Source organism: Pongo abelii, chromosome 10 (genome assembly GCF_028885655.2).
Source record: "Pongo abelii isolate AG06213 chromosome 10, NHGRI_mPonAbe1-v2.0_pri, whole genome shotgun sequence".
In the NCBI taxonomy this organism is placed as follows: Eukaryota; Metazoa; Chordata; class Mammalia; order Primates; family Hominidae; genus Pongo; species Pongo abelii.
Window position 1 is genome coordinate 16,923,432 of NC_071995.2, and position 24,092 is coordinate 16,947,523.

General features: G+C 36.5%; 2 protein-coding genes across 2 annotated transcripts in view; one reads left to right on the forward strand and one right to left on the reverse strand.

Annotated features, from left to right (window-relative positions):
- The window catches only part of DERA (deoxyribose-phosphate aldolase), a 358,665-nt gene that overhangs the window by 301,477 nt on the left and 33,096 nt on the right, over positions 1 to 24,092 (forward strand). The window lies entirely within an intron of this gene.
- The window catches only part of SLC15A5 (solute carrier family 15 member 5), an 89,166-nt gene that overhangs the window by 19,749 nt on the left and 45,325 nt on the right, over positions 1 to 24,092 (reverse strand). The window contains exons 6-7 of the mRNA XM_063712047.1: positions 16,033 to 16,221; positions 8,506 to 8,637 (exon numbers count right to left, since the gene is read on the reverse strand). Coding sequence (XP_063568117.1) covers positions 8,506 to 8,637; positions 16,033 to 16,221 — 321 coding nt within the window. The remainder of the gene's footprint in view (positions 1 to 8,505; positions 8,638 to 16,032; positions 16,222 to 24,092) is intronic.

Sequence of the window (24,092 nt, forward strand, 5' to 3'; positions counted from 1 at the left end):
TTGCTAAATCTGGCATCTCCACCCACATCCCCTTCTAGCCATCATGCTATCTCTTAAATCTTCTTCAGTTTCTTGTTCTTCAAAAGAGTTCTTTAAACATGATGCCTTTTTTTTTTTTTTTTTTCATGTACTGGACATCCATCACCCTAATCCAATCTAGTTTTCATTTCACCACTGAAATGGCCCTTATTAAAGGTATCAGTGATCATAGTGTTGCTACATTTTATGAATAGCTTCCATTCTTCATCCTACTTGATTTTATAGTAGCATTTGACACAATTTGCCATTCTGTGCTTGAAACCATCTTCTTTCTTATCTTCAGTGAATATACATATGTGCATATACATATATACATACATATACACACATATATGTGTGTATATATGCATATATAATTCCCTCCTTCCAGCTTTCTGGCTGCTATGTATTTTCTGTGGCAAACTAGTTCCTTTCCATCCAACCTCTAATGTTGGGGCTCCTTTTTCTCCTCATTCTTAATACTTACACTATGTAATTTCATTCATTTCCATGGTTTCAAACGTTATTTTTGTGCCATAGAGTTTCATAGTTATGTATCTAACAAAGACCTTTTTTTCTGGCCTCCAGATATTTCTATATGGATGTGTCACAGGTATGTCAAACAATGTGTTAAAAAGCAAATGGATGGCAACTTTTAAAATCTATTCTTCCAGTTTTTTCCATTTAGTAAATGGAATCTTTGCCCACCCAGTAGCTCATGGCAGAAACTGGAATGCTTTCCTGATACTACCTCTTCCCTCTTGTATCCTACTGTCTCCTGACTTTCTCAAAACCGTTGCTAAGACGTTGATTCTACATCTAAAATATAGCTTATATCCATTCACTTCGCTCCATCTGCCCACTTCCTCTCTAGTTCATTACTATTCCAGACTTTCCTGGATTACTTCAGTTCTACCTCCTTGTTTCTCCAAATTATTCCTTCTTCCCTCAAAAATCATACTGGAACCATAATGATCTTCCCAAAACACCCAAAACACCAGTAAATCATTGGTGTTTTGAATGTTACCATTCTTAACAACATTCAAGTAAAAGTAAAATCCCTGTATTCAAAGATCCCACGTGATTTTGCCCCTGTCTAACTCTCCAGTGTGACTTCATGCCATTTCCTCCTTTTTTGAATATTTTCAGCTTACGGCCTTCTCTGGGTTCCTCTTATGCATCTATCAATTCTTTATTTGTGGGCCTTGATATATGTGCTGTCTACCAGAAAAACCTCATTCCTAGGCTTACCAAGCTAAATTGCACTCATCTTTCTAGTTTCAGCTTCAATACCATTTCCAGGTACTCCTAGTATGCATGTGCATATGTGTCTAACTCTACCTAGACTTACAAATTTGCCATGCATAGGAGGCTTCATTAATTACATGGGTCCATGAGGCCAGGAAGAATCTCAGAGCACTTTCTAATTTCATCTTCTCCCAATCTCCACGTGGAATTGAAGTTGAACAGGACAACTGAACTCCACAAATATGGAATCTATTCTTTTCTGGAGAATTAAGTGCCATACCAAAACATCACATCTATAATACATCTAGTCCACCTGGAAGATGTTGGGGTCCCACTCAAGATAACAACAAAATCATTATTTTTTGTGCACCTACATTTAGCTGGTGATTTTTATCTATTTCTTCTAGTCCTCATAAAAACCTTGAAAGGTAAGTTACTAGTGAAGACTAGAAAGAGAAACAGACTCCATTTTAGAGAAGCAGAAACTGGGACTCAGTATGGTTAAGTAATTGAGCTCATTGAGAGCTGAGTTGAGTTTGAATTCAGGTTCATTTGACTCAAATGTCTGCCTTTTCTACCTCTCGTGAGCCAACAGCAATGGACTGTTGCTTTCCACAGTCTGAAGCTGGCTCTTTCTTGATGCTGTTATAAACTCAAAGTCCTCTGTGCAGCATCAGGGGTTTCTGTGGATTAAAAGGTTAATGATATAGAATAAATTGTATCTGAAATACATAAAACCATTGTATGAGGGAGGCTTTGCATCTAATTCTGACTGAGGACCATGAGCAGGGTTTGCCTATGGGAGTTTTTGGGGCCCTGCTGACTTAGCCACAGGAACAAGGGCACTAAACCAGTTGACAAGTAGAGTATGGGCCTGGCTAAGGGTGAATTATGGCAGTAGGCCACTTATTTTTCCCCTCTGAATCTAAAAATCTGTAAGCCCAAATCCCATACGAAGTTGGACCCGAGGCATAGATCTGAATTTCAACAAGCGTATCTCTTAGATAATAGGCATGAGCCCATGAAATGCAGTTGGAATACTTTTCCAGATGCATAAATATTTTCTTCAAGTTTACTGCAACTGCAAATTCCTGTTTCGAGAGTGACTCAGTGATTCATGCTGACATAACTGTCAGTGGCCTCAATAATCATAGATATTTAAATGAGTCTTTTAGGAGATCTCATTTTTAATTTAAAATAATCTTGATGGAAATTAAACAGCTACATTCTTTATCCTTTTCCCGAATTTTGAGGAGAAGGAACTTGTAGGGACAAGAAGATATACCACTTGACCTCTTGATTCTGCCCAATTATCCCTTTTTGTCTTAAATATTTTGCTTCGGATCTTTCAATCGCCTGCATGTCCATAACTAAGATGTCATTTTTTACTGAATTCTGTTTTGTTATTTTTATGAAAAGGCTTAAGTTCAAATTCATGAGTGTGAGGAAATTGATCTTGTTGCTAATGGGATAGAGTTGAAATAAGCAGTCTGACTGACTTCTTCATTCCCTTATATTAGCATTGCTACTTTTAGATAAACTATTCCTGAAATGATTAGTGTAGGAGGATGAGTTTAGTCTTGTATCTTCTCCTTTAAAGCACTCAGAGTTAGAGATCCCAGAAGGATCAGTTTTCTCACTTGTACTGAAAATGTCACTCTAACAGTTATCTGTCTGCACAGTCAAGTTTTGAGAAATCTTTTGAATTTACCGCATTCACACCATTCTCCATTATGGTGCTAAAAATGACTAATGCAGCTTGGAGACTGGAAGACTGTGATAGCTGATATTCTTTTCCAATCGGGTATACTAACACTCTCACACACTCACATGCACACATGCTCAGCTGACATGAATCCTTAAAGGTTGAAAATATCCTATATACTAAATGAAATGCTGAAGGATGTAGGGTGCCTAAATGTATAATTATCGTGTTTGTTTCATTATGGTCACTTCTGTCAAAAAGATTTGTCTGATTGTTTGAGTGGACTGATCTTGTTTTTGGCCAAATGAACCATTATATCATATGACAATTTTATATTTAAAAATAATCTCTGGCATAGAAAATTTTCAAATATCTTATTTAGTTTTATTCTCTTATCCTGTCTGAGAAAAGTGAAGTACAATTTCCTTTTTTTATTAAGAAAAACCAGTTTTAGAGGGATACTGACCTACCCAAAGCCATGCTTATGGTCACTGTCTTTTAGGGCCTTTATTTATTATACCAGTATAGGATTACTATAACCAAATCATCTAAATGAACCTCATTTCTTTCATTGAGGAATACTATTCTGATGGCTAAAGCGATTGTCGCAAAGAGACTTATCCTATTTCCAGAAAAACATATGAAAAGTCTCCTGTGATGTCATTTAGTTAATGATGGAGGTATGTGGGCTGAATGATAGTAATTAGGTGAATTGGGAACTGATTATATCCAAAGGGAGAGGATTAATGGATTATCATTAACTTGAAATGAGGTCTAGGAATTTTCTGCAAGACTCTTTTTTGGTCCTGTCCAATTCAAAAATTTTATCAATTACCTGGAAGAAGTCTAGGAACTTGCTTACCAAATTTGCAGATGACACAAAGCAAGTAAAGAAGTAAAGATTAGTAATTCCCTGGATGACATAGAATCAATTTTCAAAAATGTCTATTACTTAGGATGATGGGTTGACATTTATTAAAGATAAAAATAAAGTGCTGCATCTAATTAGAAAAAAGAACTGTGATGAGTAGAACTGAGCTGAAAGCAACTCCTGAATATTAAAAAAAGTTTCAAATTTTAATTGACCATAAGCAAGATGCAACTGTGAGAAAGTCAACAAAATCTCTGTTGGCATTCAGAGAGAGAGAGAGTCCAGGTTGATAAAAGTAACATACTTATCCTGGTTGTACCTATTTTGTACCCTGGTTGTACCCATATTATGTTTGATTTTGGAAGCCATATTTTAAGAAAGATACTGACAAGTTGCTGTTTGTTTAATGGATGGAGGGGCCTTGATAGAGAAAAATCAAGGAATCATGCAATATGAAAAGACTGGAGTGGTTTGTCTATAAAATAGAAGGGGTCATGACTGTCATCTTTATTGAACAATTACTATGCACATTAATTGCTTAATCTTCAGAACAACATAATATATTATTTATTATCATTACTGAAATAGAAATTGAGAACACATAGCTAGACTACCTGGATTCAAATTCAGGTGGTCTGACTCCAGAACCTATTCTCTTAACCACTATACCATATTATTTCTCCAAGTATTTATCAAATGTTTGAAGAGCTGCTATGTGAATGGAGAATCGGACTTACTCTGTAGAACATAGTGATCAATAGATGGGCACACTCAGGTTATATCTCAAAGTAGAGAATTTTTCTGGGCACTAGATTATGCTACTACATCTTCTATTTTTGGTACAATGTTAGACTAGTTGAGATCTAAGGCAACATTCAACTCTATGATTGTAATTTATTGGGATTATAATTTGATATAACACAGTATTCTTATAAACTGGAAAGAATACATCTAAAAGAAGATGTAGCTTAAATTGATTAGTGGTAATTTAAATGGTATTCTCTTGAGCACAGTTTAGAAAGTGCCCCACCCCGCAACCCATCTTGCTAAGATGTCCTCACCATGTGTCCTTGGCAAATTTCCTTTCATGCGCACCAAATTGTGCCAGAATTATATAAACTTTTGTTTCTCCACCTTTGTACTGTATCTAAAATATTATCAATATTATACAAAACTCTATCCAAGGAGGTTATATTGCAAAATTAACAAATGTCTTTAAAAACCCTTATATCGTGGTTTTGATTTGCATTTCTCTGATGGCCAGTGATGATGAGCATTTTTTCATGTGTGTGTTGGCTGCATAAATGTCTTCTTTTGATTAAGAAAATGTGGCACATATACACCATGGAATACTATGCCACCATAAAAAATGATGAGTTCATGTCCTTTGTAGGGACATGGATGAAGGTGGAAACCATCATTCTCAGCAAACTATCGCAAGGGCAAAAAACCAAACACCACATGTTCTCACTCATAGGTGGGAATTGAACAATGAGAACACTTGGACACAGGAAGGGGAACATCACACACCAGCGCCTGTTGTGGGGTGGGGGGAGGGGGGAGGGATAGCATTAGGAGATATACCTATTGTAAATGACGAGTTAATGGGTGCAGCACACCAACATGGCACATGTATACATATGTAACAAACCTGCACGTTGTGCACATGTACCCTAGAACTTAAAGTATAATAAAAAAATATATATATATATATAACCCTTACATCTAGGGATTTCTACAAGTTGCTTGGTGTATTGAAATCAATGTTGGAACTGGTTTCAGAATGCTAAGAGGATTAGGTCTCTGTCAGCTACCAGTTGTGATGACTAGAGAACTTGACTTTATTTTTTCTGCCTTAATTGTTACATTTAAAAAATTACAATAATAATATAAGGTTGTTGTAATAAATGCAATAATGCATGTAAAAGCTCCTACTATACTATACAGATTCCCAATAAAAATTTAGATTTTCAGTGAAATGCTTTTGTAAGAACAGTTATGTGATTAAAAAATTTGCCTGGACTGATTCCTGGGAGGTAATCTAAATCCTTTCAATTTCTTGAGTGGTTATAATGTCTGTTATTTATGGTGGGACCCTCAGTCCCCACCTGATAATTTATGCTAATGAGGCAACTCAGAATGGAGAGGGCCCATAGGTAATTTATGCTAATCAGATGACCCGGAATGGAGAGTGGGCAGCCAGGAAGACGAACCACATGATCAGACTTCGAGCTTTGAGCCACATATACCAGCCCAACTTCTGGGGAGCAGAAGGAGGGTGGAGATTGAGCTCACAATGATTCAGTCAATGGTGTCTATGTGACAAAGTCTCAACAGAAACACTGGGCACTGAAGCTCAGGTGAGCTCACCTGGTTGGCATTATTCTTATATTGATGTGGTTAGCGCATACCTGGGGATGAAGGAACCTCCACTTTTGGAACCCTCCCAGACCTTGTTCCATGTGCCTCTCCCTTTAGCTCATTCTGATTTGTATTCTTTTGCCATAATAAACAGTAATTATAAGTATTGTACTTTTCTAAGTTCTGTGAATTATTCTAGCAAATTATCATACCCGAAGGAGTCTGTGGGGATCCCCACATTTATAGGCAGCTTGTCAGAGGTGATGACAGCCCTAGGAATCTCCAAACTTGTGGCTAGTATCTACAGTGAGGGTAGTCTTGGCCGGGTGCGGTGGCTCACGCCTGTAATCCTAGCACTTTGGGAGGCCGAGGCGGGCGGATCACGAGGTCAAGAGATCGAGACCATCCTGGCCAATATGGTGAAATCTCATTTCTACTAAAAATACAAAAATTAGCTGGGTGTGGTGGTGTGCACCTGTAGTCCCAGCTACTCGGGAGGCTGAGGCAGGAGAATTGCTTGAACCTGGGAGGCGGAAGTTGCAGTGGGCTGAGATCGTGCCACTGCACTCCAGCCTGGGTGACAGAGTGAGACTCTTTCTCACAAAAAAAAAAAAAAAAAAAAAAAAAAAAGTGAGGATAGTCTTGGGGAGAACTTAGCCAAGGTTGTTTGGCCTAACTCTGGGTAGGCTGCTTAAGCATGCATATGAAACATTTAGATTTATATAAAAGATAAACTTGTAGTAATATTTGACTTTGCAGTTCTTCAGGTATATGTCAAATGTGATTTGATTCTAGAAATTTTGTTTTAGTAAATTTTTGGAAATATCTTCACTGAGTAATGTAAAGAAAGGAAACATGTTCAACACTGAAAATGTTTCAGGTGTGAACATAAGTAAGACTTTTCAAGGTTATCTTACAAAACCTTAACGCCAGTGCTTTGTCTCTAGCTTATGTACGAAGAATCTGAGCACTACAGAAGTCAGCAACTTGCTGCCGTTCACACAGTTAGCTATCGCAGTTTGAATTTGAGTTCTTTGAGAACTGGACCATATCTCACACAATTCCATGTAGCACATAGCCTGGTACACAGTAAATATTCAACACACACTTCAGCTTAATTTTCTCAGATAAGTAAAGAAAGGGCAGAGTTTGACCTTGTCAGTCATCAGTCAAGGATTATTAGGTTTCTTCCCAAGAACTCTGCTGCTATATCTATCATTGGCTTTTTCACTTTTAATTTCATTGCTTCCTTGTACCCCTGGAAATTTCCTGAGGGCTTGCAAGTGTTTATTTTGCTTGCCATGGTATCACCAGTGCCCAATATAGTGCCTGGAACAGAATGGGTCCTTGATAAATATTTTTTGAATGGAGGTTTAGTGTTTTAGTGTTAAAAGGAGTGTCTCATTCATAGAAGTTGATTTTTTTCCATAGTTTGAAAGCAGGTAAATTAAATTTGTCTGTTATAAGAGAATAGAAACTAACACTTTGTTTACATCATTTTTAGTGCACAACAATAAGTATTTTTGAAAGTAGAGAATACACTTGTGATCATTTCCATAAAATAAGCAAAAGTACATTAAAATTAAATTAAAGATATATCGACATTTTAGAACAGAATTTCAAAACTCTGGATTTAAAATACAGCCAAAGTCATTTCACTGTGATGACTTATCATTATTGTCATCCTGTCTGGCTGTTGTTTTTACCAACACATGCAACCAAAGAGTAGTTCTTTAAAATTTGCTTTAATCTAACATTTGCTTTAGTAGGTACTTTAATATTTCAAATAATATTTGAATTTTTCAGATTAGTTGTTTCTCCTGACCAAAATCTCTACTGGGAAAATTTTAAAATACCATTTATTATTCAATTCACAATTTCTCTTGGATTGCATAGACAAGCATTGTGGCAAATCATGAGAAAAAAAAGATCATTCAGGTACCCCATCCCCTATATTTACACAGATCTTAGTTTTTCTGAGGACTGTCTATGCCAGCTGTGAGGCATTATTGCATATGGCCTCATTGAAAGATCTAATAAGAATATAATGACCAGTTTGTTTTAAAATACACTAAGGACAGCATGACATTCTGTAATTACCTCCTCCTATCAAAAGAAAAACAATTCCCAGAAATTAATGAATACAGCAAGAGTGTATTTCCTGTCTTAATTCTATCTTAATTGCAAAAGTGGATCAATTAAAAAAAGACTGCACTGGCAAAGCCCTTCTCTTAAGGTTTGGTCTCCCTGTTCCCTAGTCATCAACTCAATGTATATAAGCATGCCATGAACCTATTTTTACCTTCTGAGATGAGATATACCAACTCCACAAGCAGTGCCCCTGTGAAACAGCCAAATCCTTTGAACAGTGTCAGAAAATTCATGGAGGTTCCTCTGACGGTGCTTGGAACAAATCTGTATGATATTACAGAGACTGAGAGAAAAAGAGAGGTCAGAATTTAGAACTTTCTCCTGAAAATGCTTTCATAGAGACTGTTCAAATTGATGTTGATCATATATCAAAGCAAATTTACTGATACAGTAAAAATTTGGGTTGGACTTTGTTAAGGTTACTGTAGTAAGATATGCTGTGATGCAATTTACAGATGTCTTCAAGGAATAAAATATGACAAAAATATACCCTGACCCAGCTACAAGGAGAATTTGATTACTTAGTAGTTGAGTGTCCTAATGTATTCACCTTAATTTCACTCCAAATTGAATATTTCTGATAAATTTTGGATGGAGGTGTGGCCTCTATTAGATAATATCATGACAATCTATCAATTCTATGATTCTGTGTAATTCGTTAGGTTCCTTATAGAAAACTTGTATTGTATAACATTTGCATCAAGGTTAAGAGCATGGGCTCTGGAGTTAGACAAGATAGTATTAAAACACCATGTCAGCCATCTACTATCTCTGTGTTTTTAGGTAGGTGACTTAAACTTTCCAGCCTCAATGTCCTCCTCTATGAAATGGGAATAATATCATTATTCACTTGCAGAGGTGCTGGGACACTTACCTGCAATACTACATGTAAAGTGCTTAGTACAATGCTGACTCGTAGGTCCTGGGTCCTGAATAAGGGTTAGGTATTTTTGACAGTATTAATCTTATCAAATTGAGTAGCTCCTACTTGTGCAGGCACTGTACAAAGCCCTTAATATGCATTATCTCATTTCAGGAGAGGTGCTCAGAGAGAGAAACAATAGCTTAAGCATTGGGTTTCCAAAGTGGTTATCTTTCCTTCCCAAGTCATTTTTTGGGTGCCAGTAATGATAGTAACAAGAGGTCAAAAAAACCACGAAAAAAATTTTTTTAAATTTTCAATTAAAAATAACTTTCTTTTGGAATCAGAAATAGATGAAAATAAGTATATGAGATTTTGTACATGCCATATAAACATAATATATTAAAATGCATGACAATCTTATGGATATGTGTTAAAATATTTGATGTTTATTATAATATATTTGGGATTGCTTCAAAATTATACAAGAAGGAAAAAAGATGTGAATGAGAGTAGAAATGAAACAAGTTTTGGCTATGAGTTGAAAATTATTGATGCTAGAAGATGGATACAGGGGAGTTCATTATACTAATCTCTATTATATATGTGTGCCAAAAAATTGTAAGGAAATACACTAAATAATATTAACAGTCTTAGCTTTGAGTGGTTGAATTACTGGATTTCTAATATTCCTCTTACTCTTTTGTGCTTTGCAAATCTTTCCACAATGAAATCATAAATAAATATTACAGCTCATTTTAAAAAGAAAAGTGATGATAGAAAACAGATGTGCAGTCATGCGTGGCTTAATGATGGAGATATGTCCAGAGAAATGTGTCATTAGGTGATTTTGCCATTGTGCAAACATCATCGAGTATACTTACACAAACCTATATGGTCTAGCCTACTACACACCTAGGCTATATGGGTAGCCTATCACTCCTAGGCAACGAATCTGTACAGCGTGTGACTGTACTGAATACTGTTGGCAATTAGAGCACAGTGATAAGTATTTGTGAATCTGAATATATGTAAACACAGAAATAGTACAGTAAAATATGATATTATAATCTTATGAAACTGCCGTCATACACGTGATCCATCATTGATCAAAATGTTGTTACGTGTTGCATGACTGTCCTGTAAACACTAAACATTTAGTTTCCTTCTCAATGAGAAGTAAGAGATCTTATTATCTCCTCCTGCTCCTCTCGGGAATATTTACCCCTGGTTTTTTGTTTGCTTGTTTGTTTGTTTTTAATACTTTGCCGCAGCAAAACTCTGCATTTACCAGAACTTTTCCATGATCTTACTAACACATGATGTAAATGTATTAATGCTCCTTCCTTAATGTAAAATGTCTGTTTTACTTTCGGTGGGTCCTGCACATGTCTTGATTTATTTATCCCATAAAGATTTAAAGGAATCCCATTTTGTGCTTCAGGAAAGTGCTCCGTGCTGGAACTGAGAGGTGGGAAAAGGCATCAGTTTATCTTTCCTGGACTTTAAACTCTGGAGCAGAAACAGCACATTATTTAATACAAAGGGCAGTGCTAAATGTGCACTTTTCCCACAAACGCTGATTGGAGATGAAGATAACAATGGTGATAGGTAAAATACTGTGGAGAAGGGCTTCAAATATTGGTGGCAAGGTAACACAGCTCTTTGTGTAGTACCAATCACCAGCAGGAGCCTTGCAGTATTTTCAGAAAGGCCCAAATGGGAGTATGAGAGGAAGCCTGAATAGGCTTTGGGAATAAATGATTCACAGTGATAAAAAGGATTTGGCTTATAAACTTTCCTTTCCATAAGTACAAGGAGACAAGCAATGAGCAGAAAGAGTAAGTAGGCCTATTTCTTTCACTAAGAAAAAGCAGAACATACAAGCCCATTATTACTCTGCTAGTTAATTATTAATCCTATGCTTTTCTCCTGCTGGAACTTCTGGTATGGTATATAATTCATGAACACACTTTGCCAGCTCTCTGCCTGCTGGTTAATCTCTCTTTGGTGTCATTTTAGTCGTTTCTGAAAACCTCCAGTTCCCTTTTATAGGACTTAGCTTTTCAAGTCCTCGAATCTTCATTTTTAGGCATCTACTTGCATGTTCTGATCTTTTGAAACTTTAGTGATCATCATTTTGATTTTTTTTAGGCTCTGAGATATTTCTTTTAGCCCATTACAATGTAGATAATATCAACAAGTCTGTCACTATTCTAAAATTCCCATTTTACTATGAAGACAGAATAAAAAATATTCAATGTGTACATGAAAGCTGGTCTTCTTGCCAATGAGTGCTAAAAATGTGCCTCCAGGTTTTAGCTGGGTAGTGCTTGTGAAGATGCCACATCACAGCATATGAGGAGTCTTCAAAATATAGGGCCATAACCACCTTCCTAAAGCACCTGGTACTGGGGACTTATTGCTGGAAATTTTTTTTTTTTACTCTAGTTGTTCTTAAACAGTTAAAATGTGTTTATTGTGTTTGGTGAAAAGTTATTTTGAACATGTGGAGAAGAAGTACCACAGTCCTAGAAAATGGAACTTTATCCTGTTGCCATTTTTAGACCATTATATCTCCCTTAACCCTGAAAAACTTCAGCTTTGAAGCTCATGTTATCAGATTATATCATTTACTTCCCTTTCATGCTGTCGTCTTCCAATCTATAGGACATTTTCCTCTTTTTCTCAGAGTTGTCAGTTCCTCTCTCATTGTCACACTCTCTGGTACTACTGCTGCCTTAATACTTGGCAATTTTACTATACATATAGATCACCCTTCCCACCTTCCATCCTTTCAATCTTGGTTGTCCAGTTCCTTGACCTCCAATGTCCTTGATCTCCAATCTACCTTAGCTTCCACTCCACTCACACCCTAGGTCATGGCCTATGCCTTGTACCTCAGACCAGTGGTTGGCCAGCTATGGTCAGGTAATATTCAGCTTGCCACCTATTTTAATAAAGTTTTACTGGAACACAGCCACACTCATTTATTATATGTTGTCTATGGATGCATTCATACCACAATGACATAGTTGAGTAATTGTAACAGAGACTGGCCTGCAAAACCATGTCTTGGATCAATAACTGTACCCACTCCATAATCACAATTTTGTGCACCCTCCTCTGATTAGAGCCTTCTATCTTCCCAACTTACTCTCTACTACTCAACCACAGAGATGCTATAAGCTATAATGGCAGAAATTTTTGTCTTATTTTTTTTAACTGATGTGTCTAAAGCTTCGAGAGCAGTATTAGGCACATTGTAGACACCCACACAGTATTTTTTGAATAAACAAACATAGGGTATGAGACAGCTGAGGTGTACACTGCTACAATTAAAACATAATTTGAAAAGTTTTCTACTGCTTTTTTTTTTCTAGCTCATCTCCAATGTATAACATGTCTTAGTAGGGTAGACTATGTCTACTGTCATTTATGGAGTGATTCACTGTGTTTCCTTGCTCAATGCCATCAGTGTAAGACACTGTCAAAAGTTTGAATAATACATTTTTATTGTACCATATAGAAATAACCATAGATTTCATTCATTTGTTTCTTCAATCAAAATGTATTTATTGATCACCTATTTTGTATATGTACTTTTCGGAAAGGAGAAACATACATTGATGTCAGGAGTGTATATTCTTACAGTGAGAGGCAGGCAATACAAATATAAATAAAGTAATTTCAGATTCTGACAAGTGCTATTTTAAAAACTAGGGTAATTAAGTGGAAAGTGATGGAATGGTCAAGGAAGCCCCTCCAAAGAGATGACCTTTGAGAAAGCTCAATAATGAGAAGAAGCCAGTCATTTGAAAACAGAGGAAAGGGAATTCTGAATAAAGGATAAAGCAAGTACAAAGGCCTTGGGGTAGACAGAAATCTAGCATCTTAGAAACACACACTTTTCTGGGGATGTGGTCAAGGGGCAGAATGTAACTAAATGTAGATGGAACAACATGTGGAGACCAAATCATGTGGAACATTATTCACCATTGTGAATAATTTATCTCTGAAACTCTACTGTGGAATTTAAATCAGGGGAATGATAGAACTTATGTTTTGAGAAGAACACCACAGCTGTTTTGAAGAGAATGGACTCATGGGGCAGGAGAGGAAGCAGGGAGAAAAGTTCAGAGCCTCTGGTCGAATTGGGACTGGAGGTGATGGTGTTGTACGCCAGGAGGAGAACAAAGGGGATAGTGAGATGTGGCCAGATTTAAGTTCTATTTCAGAGTAAAAACGAGGACTTGCTGTTGGATTGGAGGGGAGAGGTGAGAGGAAAGAGATGGATCTAGGATGAATCAAGTGAGAGACAGTTCTGCTTATGCTTCCAGGTGTCCCAGCTGTTCAGGTGGTTTATGGCAGAAAGAGCTGGGAACAGGACACCTGTGCTTCTGTTCTGAGTCTGACACTATTAATTCATGTGAAACATGATAATAATATTAGGTTGGTGAAAAAGTAATTGCGGTTTCTGCCATTACTTTTATTAATGATAACAACAACACATTATAACTGCTAATTATTGAATGCTGTCTATATACGGGGCACTGCGGTTTTTGCTTTACATAAAATCTTCCACTTAGTCCTTTGAACAACTCCCTGTTTTATAGATGATGAGAAAAGCCCAGAAATGAGGAATAATTTTCCCAACGTCACAGAGTTAGTCAGTGAAAGAACTGGGTTTGAATTCAGATCCGTCTGACTTTAAGACCATCGAGCCTAACCTCTGTGCTGTACTGTCTCCCAGAAGGGTAATACTTGATTTTATAGTTTGAAATACCCTTTCATATTTTATGTCATTTGATTTTCAAGGAGTAGTCTGTCATTCCCATTGATTCTTACCCTATCAATGCTGTGATATAAAGAATAATACAATTATTTCTATTTTAAATATCAGAAAAGTGAGGATTGGAGGTTAAATGAGTTCCCAGGTTTATGTAGGTGGTAATGGAAAAGCTAGATATCAGACCAAATTCTTTCAGTCCCTGGTCCATGACCCCGATAGCAGATGAGTCAAGTGACTTAGTTAGACCTCAGTTAGGCCTGATTTCCTGAAGAGTAAATCAAGGAGTGGTGGAGTAAGTGATGAGTAGCACATGATCTGCCTTTTTCAGTCATTGGTTTTCTGTACCTCTCTGGCTCCTGCATGTTGAATCACTATTGCTAAGCTGGCTAGCAATTTCCTCCACATATTCACTCATTACCTTTACTCATTATTTACTCTATACCAGCCCAGAAAATTTTGGCTGACTACTTCCAACACATTTTTGGGAATAACATCAGAGAAGATCACAAATATTTGTGTGGTAGCATTGCTTTACACTTCTTTTGTCTTCCTTGCAATGTTAAACAGTGAGGTCCCCAGTATAAAATCTCATAAAGTAATTTATGTATGCAAAATATATGGAATGAAATGATATACAATTATAAAAAAAGAAGTCTGAGACACACATATATATGAATATATTCCAACTTAATTTTATTTTCATTGTTTAATGAATTGCTTTGGTATCGTAAGTATGTATGTGTATCAATACATATTTATTAAATATTTATCTTTAAGGAGTTTGGAAACAACTTTGAAGATAATAGAATCATTGAAGATTGTAGACACAGATGGAATGGTTAGAATTGTTATTTAGGATGATTACTCTAAAATCCATGTGCCGGTTGATAGAAAGGGAGAGATATTGGAGGTCGGAAGATAGTTAGAAGTTATAAAAATATTACCCATAAAGTATAATGGGAGCTTGAGTTACAATCAGGACTCCTACTACACGAAAATTTAAGGAGGATAGAAACATAAGATATAATCAATTACACTGATAAATAGATGTACGCACACATTACTGTATTGCAAGAAGTCACTGAAATATTGTGATAAATTGTAAAGTGGCTAGTTTAATTAATATAAGCAATCTAGATAATTCAGAAACCCTTGATATTTAATAAACTTATTCTGAACCTGTCTTATGAAACATTAGTGATTTCATTTAATCTAGTGTAATTTAATTCAAAGACATCAAGTTATCTGGAAAATTGGCTTAAATTTTCATTTCATTTGCATGTTTATATACTCTCAAAGAACATTAAGTGTCATTTTTGGAGGGGTATAAATGAGCTTTTTTTTTTTGAGATGGAGTCTCACTCTGTTGCCAGGCTGGAGTGCAGTGGCGCAATCTCGGCTCACTGCAACCTCCGCCTCCCGGGTTCAAGTGATTCTCCTGCCTCAGCCTCCTGAGTAGCTGGGACTACAGGCGCCCACCACCACACCCAGCTAATTTTTTGTATTTTTAGTAGAGACGGGGTTTCACCATGTTGGCCAGGATGGTCTTGATCTCTTAACCTCGTGATCCACCCGCCTCGGCCTCCCAAAGTGCTGGGATTACAGGCGTGAGCCACCGCACCCGGCCTGTGAGTTTATCTATGAGTGAGAGCTGGGGAGGTGAGAGGAAGGAAGGGAGAAGAGAAGAGGCTTTTCGTCTTAGTGTTCTGGAGTTGTCTTCTGGGTTTTAGCAGAGGTTTTCCTCCTGTGGTGTGTCTGACAAAATGGTTATTGCCTTTAACCAGATTAAAAATCTTTTGTTCCATCTGTATCCAGGCAGAATTGATAATTGTTCTGTGCATGGTAGAGGAATGAGGAGAAATGAAATGTTTGTAAAAAAGTAATAAATAAATTTGCTGGAAGTATTTGGGAACTCTCTAGGGGGTGAATAGATGACATACCACTTTAATTGTTCTGGTTGAGGTGATGTGTTCTGTGTAAAGGTTCAGTATGTTCTAACGTTAGTTGAAAAGTTGTTTACTCACCAGCTGGGTTTACCAACGTTTCCGCCACTCCAAGTAAAACATACTGAAGAATCAGGTAGAAACAGGGCATGGAGGAAACAGTGAGAACTTTTCCTGAAAGGGGCTGCTCCACTGGAGGGAAATGTTTTCGGTGTATTTCAAAGAAGCCAGCTATCATCACAGACAATGCAGCAAAAAGATTTCCAGCAACTGAAGGAAAATAATGCAAAAGAAAAAAAAGTTAAAGGAAGAGCTAGAGATTCATGTAATAGGCCATAACATTTCTTACCCATTGACATTAGATGTTTCTTTTTTGTTTGTTTGTTTGTTTTTGTTTTTAAAAAAAATTTTTTTTATTATACTTTAAGTTCTAGGGTACATGTGTACAATGTGCAGGTTTGTTACATATGTATACATGTGCCATGTTGGTGTGCTGCACCCATTAACTCGTCATTTACGATAGGTATATCTCCTAATGCTATCCCTCCCCACTCCCTCCACCCCACAACAGGCCCTGGTGTGTGATGTTCCCCTTCCTGTGTCCAAGTGTTCTCATTGTTCAGTTCCCACCTATGAGTGAGAACATGCAGTGTTTGGTTTTTTGTCCTTGTGATAGTTTGCTGAGAATAATGGTTTCCAGCTTCATCCATGTCCCTAAAAAGGACATGAACTCATCATTTTTTATGGCTGCATAGTATTCCATGGTGTATATGTGCCACATTTTCTTAATCCAGTCTATCATTGTTGGACATTTGGGTTGATTCCAAGTCTTTGCTATTGTGAGTAGTGCCACAATAAACATACACATGCATGTGTCTTTATAGCAGCATGATTTATATTCCTTTGGGTATATACCAGTAATGGGATGGCTGGGTCAAATGGTATTTCTAGTTCTAGATCCCTGAAGAATGGCCACACTGTCTTCCACAATGGCTGAACTAGTTTACATTCCCACCAACAGTGGAAAAGTGTTCCTATAGGCAATACCATTCAGGACACAGGCATGGGCAAGGACTTCATGTCTAAAACACCAAAAGCAATGGCAATAAAAGCCAAAATTGACAAATAGGATCTAATTAAAGAGCTTCTGCACAGCAAAAGAAACTACCATCAGAGTGAGCAGGCAACCTACAGAATGGGAGAAAATTTTTGCAATCTACTCATCTGACAAAGGGCTAATATCCAGAATCTACAATGAACTCCAACAAATTTACAAGAAAAAACAAACAACCCCATCAAAAAGTGGGCAAAGGATATGAACAGACACTTCTCAAAAGAAGACATTATGCAGCCAACAGACACATGAAAAAGTGCTCATCATCACTGGCCATCAGAGAAATGCAAATCAAAACCACAGTGATATCATCTCACACCAGTTAGAATGGCGATCATTAAAAAGTCAGGAAACAACAGGTGCTGGACATTAGACGTTTCCTCAACATTTGTTTGCCCTTGGGATATCCAGACACCAGTGATCTGTGCTGTTTGGCCATCCAATGCTTAGGCTGTGTCCTCACAAAGGGCTGAGTTGACTTCCTCTTCCCTGACTTCCTACATATAGAACCTCAGGCCAGTAATGTAACCTCACTTTCCTCAGCTCCAAGGTGGGGTTAATGATGCTTACTTTGTAGGGTGCTTGTGACATTTAAATAAGACAACTGATATCTGCTGGGGATTGGTTCCAAGACCCCAAAGACACCAAAATTCCTGCTGCTTAAGTCCATTATATAAAACGGCTTTGTATTTATTTGCACATAACCTATGCTCCTCTTCCTCTATTCTTTAAATCATTTCTAGGTTACTTATAATCCCCAATACAATGCAAATAGTATGTAAACTGTTGTTACACTATATTGTTTAGGGAATAATGACAAGAAAAAAAGTCTATACATGTTCAATACAGATGCAACCAACTACTTTTTATTCAAGGTTAGTTGAATCTGCAGGTGCGGATCCCTTGAATTAGTAGCAATTATTATTGAAGATAAAGCAATGTTTTAAAACTTTTTTTCCCAGAAAAGAGATATCATCCTAGATAACTTTCATAAAAAAGACATATGAGTCAAGAATGATTTGGAGGAAGTTCAAATATAAAATTATCTTTATATATAGCTTTAATTATTATTTTAAACATGTTTTTGAAATAAACTTAAAGTATTATTCGTCCTCAGTTGTCTGTCATTTCTCTAATTTTCACAGAGAAGGTAAAACAGCTATTAGAGAATTAAGGACTAGAAACTTTCGTTTAGAAAAAAATTTCTTAAAGAGATAAATTAGCTAAGTGAAGAGTGTAAATGCCAACAATTATAGTGGTCAAACTCTTCTCTTCATTTTACTTTTAAGGAATTATCTAGAAGTTTTTTGTTGAAATTGAGTAGGATTTTTTTACCGAGTCTATATCTACTCTAACCATTCCATTTCTCCATTTAGCATTCATATTACTGGACTTGATCCTTTCGTTAGAGTGGAGGCAAACTTTAGCTTGATGGAATTTATTTGAAATTTTCAGATAGTCACATTTTGCTAACTTGCATAAAATTTTAGATAAGGCCAAGCTTTCAATTCAGAAAAATCAATCCAATGCTTAAATAGCTTAGTGTTTGTTTTGGTTGATAGAGAAACTGGTAGGTAATTTTTTTGATTATATCTCAGAATTTAAATATATTCATAAAGACTGCTCTTTCCAGGGTCCCCAAGAAATGAAAGGTGTAAAAGAGGAGGAAACCTCAATAAACCTCAGTTCAAAAATTTGAGGAATTTTTAATTTATTACTATTTTAAATTAAGGCCTATAAAGGCTTATTCATAGTAAAGTAGAGATTTTGGTTCTGTAAACAGCTCACATAAAAAATATACATTTCACGTATTATCTGACTTTAAGGCCAAATTCATTATATAATCACATTTATCAAGATTATTGGACACATTACAAACTCATCAGAAAGAGTGCTAATATGTCAGTTCAATTTAATATTTGCTCTGTTCCTGCTATATGCAAGATAGTGTGCTCAGCACCGTGGGGGATAAAAGATGAAAGAAGTCTGTTCCATTGCAGACTCATATTCTATTGGGGAGTATCAGGAGAAGAACTTATTGCTAGTTGGAGAGGTGAGAGACATCATTTTATGCTTCTAAGAAAGAAGGGCTTCAGTATGAAAAGGTGAAGGCAGCACACGTGACATGAGCAAAGGGACAGCGTTGTGAAAGCATCAGACAGATTTTCAGGATGACGAGACGTTCAAGTTATTTGGGAATCAAGGTAGACGATAGATTGGGGTCAGATCATAAGAAGCATTTAATACACTTTTAAGAAATTTGAAAATTACTCTGAAGATAAGAGAATGAAGACAATAGAATCATTGAAGATTTTAGACACAAGTGAAATGATTACAATTGTTATTTAGGATGATTACTCTAAAGGTCATGTGCTGGTCGATAGAATAGGAAAGATATTGGCGGTAGGAAGATAGAAGTGATAAAAATAATCTGGTAAAGTATAATGGGGGCTTAAGTTACAATCAGGGCTTCCACTTCAGGAAAATATAAGGAAGGTAGAAACATAAAATGCATTAGAGTGCACTGATAAAACCATAGCAACTGAAGCAAAGAGCAAGGAGGAAGCAGAAGTTAGTTGTGAATATGAATCCAGGTGACTGGAAAGATGGCAGTGGTAATATAAGTAAGAACCATAGTAGATATGGGAATAACATGAATTTAATTTTGAGTTGAGTTGGAGGTACAAAGGGGTCATCTAAAGAGAAACGATCAGAAAACAATTGAAAATGTGTTATAGCTCAGGAAATTGGGTGAATCAAGAGAGAAAAAATAATGAGTCATCTGCTTAGAGTCAGAGTTTAGGGCCAGATGAAACTGAAAGAGGATTGGAGAGGGACAGTAGAGAATATCTAAGCAGTGCCTTCAAGCATGTTTGCATTTGGGGCAAGACAATGAAGTAAAAGTGCTGAAAGCAAGGTCAGAAAGATAGGTCATGTGTAAGAAAAGGTTTCAAGGAGGAGGATATACAAAGTAGAACTTTTGATCTTTTTCTCTAATTCTTCTCCTTCACTCTTCTGATCTCTTCCACATCTGTGGTCCCCTCTCTTCCCCCTACCTCCAAATACATCATTAAGTCCTGTAGATTTTGTTTCCAAAATACACTGGACCCTTGAACAACATGGGTTTGAACTGCTCAGGTACACTTATATGCGGGTTTTCTTCTACTTCTGCCACCTCTGAGACAGCAAGGCCAACCTCTCCTCCTGCTCCTCCTCCTCAGCCTACTCAGTGTGAAGACAGTGAGGTTAAAGACCTCTGTGATGATCCACTTCCACTTAATACAGAGTAAATATATTTTCTCTTCATATGATTTTCTTATTTTCTTCTCTGTAGCTGACTTTATTGTAAGAATACACTATGTAACACATATAACATAAAATGTATATTGATTGTTTATGTTATTAATATGGCTTTCCATCAACAGTAGGCTATTAGTAGTTAAGTTTGCAGGGGGTCAAAAGTTACACGTAAAGTTTTTGACTGTGTGGGGCTTGATGCTCCCAACCCCTGCGTTGTTCAAGGGTCAACTGTGTGTTATAAATCAGTTTGCTTCTATCCATAGCCACTGCCATCATTCCAAGCCAAGCCATTCTCATTTTTAACTCAGATAATGTGCAGTAGCATATTAACTGGTCTTCTTGTTTCCACTCTTGTCCACCTCTAACCTATTAAGCACCCAGCAGCCAGATTGAGTTTATGTAAATGTAAATTGAATATTACTCTTCAGCTTAATTCCTTCTATGGGTGTCCACACAGTTAAGAAGAAATCCATAATTTTTAACATGGCCTGTGTGATCTTGCCTGTGCTTGTTACTTCAGTCTAATTGCCTGCTACTTTCTACTGTCTGACCAGGTCTCAGCCACAGTAATCTTCGTCTTTCTTGAATATCTTAAACTCTTTCTTTTCCACCTTAGGGACTTTGATTTGCTCTTCACTCTGTCTGAAACCGCCCTGTCTAATGCCTCTTTGTCTTTTAGATATGCACTTTATAATCTAAATTAGATCCCATAACATCCATTTTTTTCACTATGCTTACTACAATTTTAAATTAAATATTTTTAGTGTGTTCATTTGTACCATGTGTTTCAATTACTTCATTGGAAGATTCACAAGAGTTGGATCTAAGTTTGTTTTGTTTATTACTCTTTACTACCAAGAAAAGGGCCCAGGTTCACAGTAAGCAACACACACACACACACACACACACACACACACACAATCTTAAATAAATAAATGACCACGTTTAATATTTTAAGAGATAGAGGATAATGAAACATGTGACAAGTCAACTGTATTGAAGAATGGATTATCATCAGTTACCTTTTACACTCAACAGGACTCCCATGATGAAATCAGAAAGCAAGGGGTTGAACAATGAGTAGGTGGTATGTGTAAGTAGTGTCATCTAATCTTCTAAGAAGTTTGGTGTGCAGAAAAGGAGAAGGCTACAGAAATTGCTTAAGAAGTTAGCAGGATCACAGGAAGCTCTTTTATAAGATGTGAAAGGCTTAGTAATGTTTGTATAGGTGGAAGAGGAGTCAATGCAGATGGGAAAAAATAAAGATATATGAGGAAAAAATAAATAATATAGAAACATCCTGAAGTAGGTGAGAGAGAGAAAAGGATTAGGGGCCCAAGTTTAATCCCAGAAAGGAAAGAAAAAAGTTATCCTCTAAAGGAAAAGAAATGTATAGAATGTTTAGAATATGGGGAATATTGACAAATAGAAAAGTGAATTTGAGGATATATTTACCATATAATCTTATTCTTGCAACTTAGGGAGGCTAGTCACTTGGCGAGAATGAGTAGATGGGAATGAAATTGAGAGGATAGAGAGGTAAGTTTCAACAACCCACTGTTGATGAGTTTAAACTAAAGATAGAGTCTACGGTAAAATTAGAGCTGGTTGCTGAGGTTTGCAGCTTATTTTACTGAGCTTTTTTTTTTGTCCTAATAGTGCAAGAGCTGAACTATCCCAGACAATAGAAGCACAATTTAATACTTGTCCCATAGGCTTTGCTTTTAACATTACAGTAAACAATTAGAATGATGTTAAATTATTCAATTTGTTTACAAAATTTAGATGAAGTTTTAAATATTTACACCAAGAGAATAAGGCACTTGAGTATTTTTTTATTTTTTAATTCTTAAAAAAGACAAGGCCAGGTGTGGTGGCTCATGCCTGTAATCCCAGCCCTTTGGGAGGCCAAGGCAGGTGGATCACGAGGTCAGGAGATCGAGACCATCCTGGCTAACACGGTGAAACCCCGTCTCTACTAAAAATACAAAAAAAAAAAAAAAAAAAAAAAAATAGCCAGGCGTGGTGGTGGGCGCCTGTAGTCCCAGCTACTCGGGAGGCTGAGGCAGGAGAATGACATGAACCCGGGAGGCAGAGCTTGTAGTGAGCCCAGATCGTGCCACTGCACTCCAGCCTGGGCTACAGAGCGAGACTCCATCTCAAAAAAAAAAAAAAAAAAAAAAAAAAAAAAAAGACAAAAAAACTTCACATAATTATGTTCTTCAAAGTTTAGGACCTAGATAATGGCCAAGTATTTTTCTAATTAAATAGTCTCCACTGTTGGCCGGTCACTTTACCTTAAAAATTCTCAAGTATCTTTTGTACGAAATTTGGTATTAGATAATGCATAATGGTGCAAATTCTTTGCAAGTTGGAAAAGAAAGTTGGAAAGAACTATGCAGATTTAGAATACTTTTAAGATCCTATTCCACTAAAAGAAGATTTTTATCTACATTCTAATATCTAGAGCAGTTTAGGGACTTCCAGTTAAGGTGGCTGATTGACCACACAATTTTATTTTTCTTTCTCATGATTCTAGTTAAATGATGGCAAAGAAATTTGGAAAAGGTAAAAAGCCAGAGAAAGAGAAAACAATGGTGGAAAAAAGTTGAAAAAAAATTTAGAAATTGGAAAGAGAAGTGATAACTGATTTAGAAAAATAAATGAGAGAGCTACAATCTAAACTGACAGCTGAGTGAGAGACTGAAAAAGTGTGACACTAATCCTCCTAATCCCCTGAGGAATCATTTAGAAGCTCATGACTTGAAGGCACCAGGTATTTCAGAAGATGGGGTAAGACTCAGAAGGAAAACTGCAAGGACTGGTTGAAAGTCTGTGCTCTGAACAGTGAAATTGTCAAGTCTCCAATTCTATCCCCACGAAACAAGGTGAGTATGTGTTCCATCTCCTCCTCCGGTAAGAGACTGGAGATTACTTTGCAGAATTTAAATAGGTGTGACTTTGAATTCAGAGAAGGCTGAGGCTGAAAATGAAAAATGGGTAAAAACTAGGATTTTGAATGATGAGACATCCTCCATTCCTATCTGCACACAGCCACACCTCACTTTCAGCACTAGGAAGTATGCCTCAAAGCAGGAGGCTGAAGAAATCTTCTCTTAATAAGCTGAATAATTCCATTAAAAGATTGCTGCATATAATAACTGGGGGGAGAGCCTCATAATAATATGACTGGTTCCTTGCCAAATGATTCTATAGGAAAACAAGTCTCACTTATGTACAAAGTCATATCATCCTCACTAATACTATTATTTTACAGTCTATAAGAATAGATATCCAAAGATCACCAGACATTTGAGAAAAGCTTCCCATGTGAAAAACAAGGCGACAAGCAAAAACCAAGTGGGGGTAATCTGTAGTTAATGCAATCAATAATAGGTAGCTATGAAAAAAGAATAATAGGAAATCTTAGAAACCAAATATGACTGCTGAAATACAAAACTCAGCAGAAAATTTGCAGGATGAAGTCAAAGAAATTTCCAAAAATATAGAGAAACAACAAAGCAAAAAAGACAATAATGATAAAAATCAAACAAACACACTTATAAACATTTGAAGAAAAAATATTGAGACTTATTGAGTTATTTTAGGAAGGTCCAACATCTGATCAATAGGAGTTTAAAAGGAAATACAAAGAAAATGGAAGAAAGGAAACTTTTGTAAAAAAATAAAATTTTTCTAATTGAAAGAGCCCACCTGGGTCAAAAGT